The 7,712-nt window shown below is 51.0% G+C and overlaps 1 protein-coding gene across 1 annotated transcript; it reads right to left on the reverse strand.

Annotated features, from left to right (window-relative positions):
• Positions 1-249: 249 nt before the first annotated feature.
• On the reverse strand, positions 250-1,577 carry LOC100084942 (solute carrier family 22 member 20-like). Its single transcript, XM_029061670.2, has 2 exons — positions 1,209-1,577; positions 250-362 (listed from the first exon to the last, which is right to left on the reverse strand). Exons 1-2 carry the CDS (start codon positions 1,447-1,449, stop codon positions 250-252), a joined length of 354 nt encoding a protein of 117 aa, XP_028917503.2. The 5' UTR covers positions 1,450-1,577.
• Between the last annotated feature and the right edge of the window lie 6,135 nt (positions 1,578-7,712).

The raw sequence follows: 7,712 nt of genomic DNA on the forward strand, positions 1-7,712 counted from the left end.
TGCTTACTATGTGCAAAGCACTGTGCTAAGCGCTCGGGGGGATACAAGGTGATCTGGTTGTCCCACATGGGGCTCATAGTCTTAATCCCCATTTTACAGATGAGGTAACTGAGGCACAGAGAAGTTAAGTGACTTGTCCACAGTCACACAGCTGACAAGTGGCAGAGCTGGGATTAGAACCCATGACCTCTGACTCCCAAGCCCGGGCTCTTTCCACTGAGCCACGCTGTCAGAGTTTACCATAAATTCTTACCGGATTTCTGTGGGAAACAACTCCAGTGTGTACTGGTAGAGGCAAGCAAACGAACCAGACAGGCCCCCTTTCCCCAGCAGAGCCAGGATCATCTGGACAACCGCCAAGTCTTTGGGAGACAAAGAGCTGATTAAAACCTGTGAGAAATCTGTGGCCTCATTCTACCATTTGGGGCCCTCATTCTGGGAAGCAGCGAGGCCTAATAGAAAGAGCACCTCAGGTCTGAGACTCAGTTCCCCCATCTGCCAAATGGGAATTCAATCCCTGTTCTCCTCCTGGTCCCACACAGCCCTGGAATCCCCTCCAGCCAATTCCTCCCTGGCAGGAATGTAGTTGCTGAGGCCTGAGTTAATGACAATAATAATAATAATAACAATAACGATAATAATGTGGTGTTTGTTAAGCACTTACACTATGCCAGGCACTGTACTAAGATACAAGGTAATTGGGTTGGGTCCCGCAATGGGCTCACAGTCTTCATCCCCATTTTACAGATGAGGCAACTGAGACACAGAGAAGTTGAGTGACAGGCCCAAGGTCACACAGCAGACAAGCAGCAGAGCCAGGACTCTTTACTGCCATTCCGCGGGGATGCCCAGAAAGAGGGCAGAGAGGGCCAAGCTGCCTCCCTTCCCCCAGCTTTTATTAATGTGCCTGTCTTGCACTCTACCGTGCCCTTGATGTCCCATGGGTCAAGCCTCTCCCCCAAGCCTTGGCAGTTACACTGCTCCCGGGCTCTGCCCGCCTGACTCCTGGGCACAGAGAGGAGCTGCGGGAGGGACCTACCGGCCCATTTCCTGGTTCGGCCATCCCAGCTGATGCCAGGCAGCTGGCGGTCGGCCCTTTCCCGCCGGGCTCCGGCGGCCCCAACTTTGCATACGCCGATCCCTCACTCCGGGCCCCCCCAGCCCCGGGAGTCGGAGAACGGGCCTGATTGGGCCTAAAAGAGCCTCACCTGAAGGGACAAACATATTTATTATGATCATGGATCCTCCCAAGAGCAGGAAGGAGATGAGGGTGATTCGGCGGCCAAGGTAAACCATGCCAAAGGCCACCAGAAGCTTCGAAGGCACGTCTACCGCTGCAAACACGATCTGGACCCAGTAAATGCTGAACCCGAATTTCTGCAGGTCCAAAGCCAGGCCGTAGAAGGAGAAGCCAGAGGAGAACCTGGGAGCAGTAAGAGAAATAGACATTAAGGGCAGAGAAACAGATCGGCCTTTCCACACCAGCCTCGGTGAAAGGAGCCTCTCTCCTGCCCTTTGGGCCACATGCTCCGGGGACTGTCCAGCCCAGATGAATTTATAATAAGGCAGAATCCCCAGTCAGATATTCCAGACTGTAACATCTCAATCCCCGGGCCCTCCCAGACACAGCCGGAGTTAGAATTCAGGGCGCTCGGGCAGATCGTTAGGAACCGAAATTGCGGAACTGCGTCTGATGCTGAATTCCCGCCTTCCCCTCCGAGCCAGTGCTTGGCGTCCTCGGCAGATCAACTCCAGACGATTAAACACGAAAGGGTCCCACCATGCGAACATGACGCAGCAAGTAGTCTTGCGGATCGCCGGAGAGCGGAATAGATCGCTGATAAAAGGGGAAGACTTGGTGTTTGCTATCTCCTCCTGAAAGTGAGAGGTCACCACCTGGCCAAGGAGGAGAAGGGAGATCTTGGGGTTAGGTGGGTTGGAGAGGTCATTTGACGGGTTGTCGGGCAGGTGACTCGGCTGGCTTTGGGCCGGCGGTTGGTGGCTGGTTGTTGGAATGGTAATCGAACCGGTGGTTGGCAGGATAATGAGCCCGTTATTGGACTGGTGGTTGAACCGGTAGAGGCCTTCCCTGACCGAGCTCTCCTTTCCTCTTCTCCCACTCCCTTCTGCATCGCCCGGATTTGCTCCCTTCACTCGTCCCCGCTCCCAGCCCCACGGCGCTTACGTCCATATCTGTCTCTTACTGATTTCTCTGAACGTCTATCTCCCCCTCTGGACCGTAAGCTCGTTGTGGGCCGGGAATGTGTCTGATTATTGTTATAGTGTACTCTCCCGAGCGCTTAGCAGAATGCTCCGCTCACAGTAAGGGCTCGATAAATACGACAGACCGCCTGCCTGACTGGACCGGTTGTCAGCAAGTTATCAGGCTGGTTGGTGGGTTGGTAATTAGACCAGATGTCGGACTCGTTTTTGGCAGGATTTGGGCTGATTAGAGGACTCGCTGTTGCGCTGGTTGTTGGGTCGGTTGGGTTTCTCCAGTCTTATGGCGTATAATAATAATAACTATGGTATTTGTTAAGCGCTTACTATGTGCCGAGCACTGTTCTAAGCGCTGGGGGAGATGCAAGGCAATGAGGTTGTCCCATGGGGTGTTCCCAGTTTTAATCTCCATTTTGTAGATGAGGTAACTGAGGCATAGGGCAGTTACATGACTTGCCCAAGGTCACACGGCAGGCAAGTGGCGGAGCCGGGATTAGAACCTACGACCTGCTAACTCCTCCTCCTCCTCCTCCACCTATTTCTCCTACTCTTTCGATTCCTAGTTCTAGTATTACTTCTACCACTATCGATCGATCATTTATTCATTCATTCATTCAATAGTATTTACTGAGCGCTTACTATGTGCAGAGAACCGTACCAAGCACTTGGAATGGACAAATCGGCAACAGATAGAGACAGTCCCTGCCCACTGACGGGCTTACGGTCTAATGGGGGGAGACAGACAGACAAGAACAATAGCAATAAATAGAATCAAGGGGATGAACATCTCATTAAAACAATAGCAATAAATAGAATCAAGGTGACGTACATCTCATTAACAAAATAAATAGGGTAATAAAAATATATACAAATGAGCGGACGAGCACAGTGCTGAGGGGAGGAAGGGGAAGGGAGGGGGGAGGAGCAGAGGGAAGGGGGGAAAAGGGGCTTAGCTGAGGGGAGATGAAGTGGGGGGTAGAGAGGCAGCAGAGGGAGCAGAGGGAAATGGGGAGGTTCAGTCTGGGAAGGCCTCTCGGAGGAGGTGAGCTCTCAGCAGGGCTTTGAAGAGGGGAAGAGAATCAGTTTGGCGGAGGTGAGGAGGGAGGGCGTTCCGGGACCGCTGGAGGATGTGGCCCGGGGGTCGACGGCAAGATGGGCGAGACCGGGGGACGGTGAGGAGGTGGGCGGCAGAGGAGCGGAGCGTGCGGGGCGGGGAGTTGAAAGAGAGAAGGGAGGAAGGGTAGGAGGGGGCAAGGTGATGGACAGCCTTGTAGCCTAGAGTGAGAAGTTTTTGTTTCGTGCGGAGGTCGATAGGCAACCACTGGAGGTTTTTAAGAAGGGGAGTGACAGGCCCAGAGCCTTTCTGCAGGAAGATGAGCCGGGCAGTGGAGTGAAGAATAGACTGGAGTGGGGAGAGACAGGAGGAAGGGAGATCGGAGAGAAGGCTGACACAGTAATCCAGCCGGGATATTACGAGAACCCGTAGCAGTAAGATAGCCGTTTGGGTGGAGAGGAAAGGGCGGATCTTGGCGATATTATAAAGGTGAGACCGGCAGGTCTCGGTGACGGATCGGACGTGTGGGGTGAACGAGAGAGCCGAGTCGAAGATGACATAGAGGTTGCGGGCTTGAGAGACGGGAAGGATGGTCGTACCATCCGCAGGGATAGGGAAGTCAGGAAGAGGACAGGGCTTGGGAGGGAAGATGAGGAGCTCATTTACTAAGCGCTCACCGTGTGCAGAGCACTGTACTAAGCACTTGAGAGAGTACAATAAAATAACAGACATTCTACTATTAATATTTCTACTACTACTATTTCTGCTCCTATTTTACTACTAGTACTTCCACAGCGCTCTGCGCACAGTGAGCACTCAATAAATACGATTGCATGAATTACTATTTTTACTACTAGTATTTCAACTACTACAGTTTCTACTAATAATGTTGGTATTTGTTAAGCGCTTACTATGTGCCGAGCACTGTTCTAAGCGCTGGGGTAGACACAGGGGAATCAAGTGGTCCCAAGTGGGGCTCACAGTCTTAATCCCCATTTTACAGATGAGGTAACTGAGGCACAGAGAAGTGAAGTGACTTGCCCACAGTCACACAGCTGCCAAGTGGCAGAGCCGGGATTCGAACCCATGACCTCTGACTCCAAAGCCCGTGCTCTTTCCACTGAGCCACACTGCTTCTCCGAACTCTATTTCGACTATTACTATTTCTACTATTTCATTCATTCATTCAACAGTATTTATTGAGCGCTTACTATGTGCAGAGCAACAGCGTGGCTTAGTGGAAAGAGCTCAGGCTTGGGAGTCAGAGGATGTGGGTTCTAATCCCACCTCCATCACTTATCTGCTGCGTGACCTTGGGCAAGTCACTTCACTTCTCTGTGATCTGTAAAATGGGGATTAAAAGTGTGAGCCCTTTGTGGGACCTGATTACCCTGTATCCACCCCAGGGCTTAGAACAGTGTCTGGCACCTAGTAAGTGCTTAATAAATACCAGCATTATTATTATTCTAATTACTAGTATTTCTACTATTACTATTTCTTCTACTATTATTTCCATTACTACTATCTCTTCTCCTACTACTCAGAGAGGCAGCATGGCTTAGCGGATAGAGGACGGGCCTGGGAGCCAGCAGGTCCCGAGTTCTGATCCCGGCTCCGACATAGGTCTGCTGTGTGACCTCGGGCAAGTCACTTCACCTTTCTGGGCCTCAGTGACCTCATCCGTAAAAGGGGGGTTGAGACTGCGAACCCCATGTGGGACAGGGACCGTGTCCAACTCGATGTGCTTGTATTCATCCCGGCACTTAGTGCCTGGCACAAAGTAAGCGTTTAATGAATATCAGGATTATTATTATTATTAATCCTACTCCTGATGGACCTGGCCGTCAAGCCTCTACGGGCAGAGTGAACCCAGCGTGGCTCAGTGGAAAGAGCATGGGCTTTGGAGTCAGAGGTCATGAGTTCTAATCCCAGCTCTGCCACTTGTCAGCTGTGTGACTGTGGGCGAGTCACTTAACTTCTCTGGGCCTCAGTTACCTCCTCTGTAAAATGGGGATTAAGATTGTGAGCCCCATGTGGGACAACCTGATTCCCCCGTGTCTCCCCCAGCTCTTAGAACAGTGCTCTGCACATAGTAAGCGCTTAACAAATACCAACATTATTATTATTATTATTAACCCAGGCCACGGGCAGGACGGAAGGGCTTGAGCCTTTGTGTCCAGTGGCTTACTCTGCATCCCTCCCAGAACGAGGGCCAGAAGGGGCATCCGCGGGACCCTCCTCGGAAGAAGCGATGGAACGGGCACCCGAACCCCCCGCCCCACTCCCTCGCCCTCACCCCTGGTGTACCTCAGGGGTGAGCTTGGCCCCCTGCTCCTTCCTCCCATTGATCCAGGCCACTTTTTGCAGGTTCTTCACGGCTTCGGCCAGCCTGTGGTGGACGACTAGCCAGCAGCCGGACTCCGGCAGCCACCTGGTGGGAAGGGGAGAGCGAAGAGGGGGTGAGGCGTGGCGCAGCGTGGCACGGCGGGCAATGGTGGGGGGCTTTCTCGGGACCCCAGAGACCCCGAGCTCCCTGCATCCTAAAGGAAGGCCCCCCACATCGCTATAGGCTCAGAGATGGCCTAGCGTCATTTTATCCACATTGTGAGAAGAGTTTTCTGGAAAATAGGGCTTCCCCGTGCTTTTTCAGAGGCAGAAAACCTATGAACCAGGTTCATAAAAATATTATCATTAATATTTATAATGGTGATGATAATAGTTGCATTCATTAAATGCATCCTATGTACCACGCACTATGCCTAGCACTGGGGTGGATAATAATAATAATGATGGCATTTGTTAAGCACTTACTATGTGCCAAGCACTGTTCTAAGCACTGGGGTAGAAACAAGGTAATCAGGTTGTCCCAGTTGGGGCTCACGGTCTTAAGCCCTATTTTTCAGATGAGGTAACTGAGGCACAGAGAGGTGAAGTGATTTGCCCAAGGTCACACAGCTGACAAGCGGCGGAGTCGAGACTAGAACCCATGACCTCTGACCCCCAAGCCCGGGCTCTTTCCACTGAGCCACGCTGCTTAGGAGAACCATATCAAACCTACTGCCTGTCCCAACCTGGGGTTTTCAATCTAGTGGAAATATGCAGCGCCTGGGAGCCAGAGGGCCTGGGTTCTAATCCAGTCTCTGCCATCTGTCTGCTGGGTGACCTTGGGCAAGTCACTTCACTTCCTCTGAAGTGAAGCAGCTTGGCTCAGTGGAAAGAGCCCGGGCTTTGGAGTCAGAGGTCATGGGTTCGAATCCCGGCTCTGCCACTTGTCAACTGTGTGACTGTGGGCAAGTCACTTCACTTCTCTGTGCCTCAGTTACCTCATCTGTAAAATGGGGATTAAGACCGTGAGCCCCAAGTGGGACAACCTGATTCCCTTGTGTCTACCCCAGTGCTTAGAACAGTGCTCTGCACATAGTAAGCGCTTAACAAATACCAACATTATTATTATTATTATTATTATTATTCCTCTGTGCCTCAGTTTCCTCATCTGTAAAATGGGGATTCAATACCTGTTTCTCCTCCAATCTAGACTGTGAATCCCATGAAGGAAAAGACTGTGTCTGAGCTGATGCTTTTATACTGACCCCAAAGTTTAGTGGCATGTTTGGCACAGAGTAAGCACTCAAGAGATAGCCTAATAATAACAGAATGATAACATAATGGTAACAGAGGTAGACAACTTGTCCCCATTTTGTAGATGAGGAAACAGAGGCAGAAAGATACTAAGCGACTTACCCAAAGTCACCCAGCAGGCAACAGCTGGGAGTAGAACCCAAGTGTCCTGCCTCCTACCATGTGCTCTTTCCACTCAACCACTCTGCCCCCGATTCATTCATTTTTCAATAGGATTTAACAGAGGATAGATGATAGTAATAATTACAGTATTTGTTAAGCACTTACTAGGTGCCAAGCACTGCTCTAAGTGCTGGGGTAGATACAAGTTAATCAGGTGGGACACAGTCCCTGCCCCAAACGGGGTTCATGGTCTTCATTCCCATTTTACAGATGAGGTAACTGAGGCCCAGAGAAGTGAAGTGACCTGCGCAAGTTCACACAGCAAATAGCAGAGCGAGGATTAGCACTCAGGTCCTCTGACTTCCAGGCCCAGGCTCTTTCCACTAGGCCACTACTGTGGAAAGAACCCGGGCTTGGGAGTCAGAGGTCACGGGCTCTAATCCCGGCTCCGCCACTTGTCTGCCGTGCAACCTTGGACAATTTCACTTCATTTCTCTGGGCCTCAGTTGTCTCATCTGTAAAAATGGGGATTAAAAAATGTGAGCCATTTTACACATGGGACAATCCGATTACCCTGTATCTCCCCCAGCACTTAGAACAGTGCTCGGCACATAGTAAGCACTTAACAAACACCGTAATTATTATTATTATTACTGAAATTCTACCGCATTTGGTTTCGTTAAATTGGTAAAAGAGG

Source organism: Ornithorhynchus anatinus, chromosome 3, assembly GCF_004115215.2.
Source record: "Ornithorhynchus anatinus isolate Pmale09 chromosome 3, mOrnAna1.pri.v4, whole genome shotgun sequence".
In the NCBI taxonomy this organism is placed as follows: Eukaryota; Metazoa; Chordata; class Mammalia; order Monotremata; family Ornithorhynchidae; genus Ornithorhynchus; species Ornithorhynchus anatinus.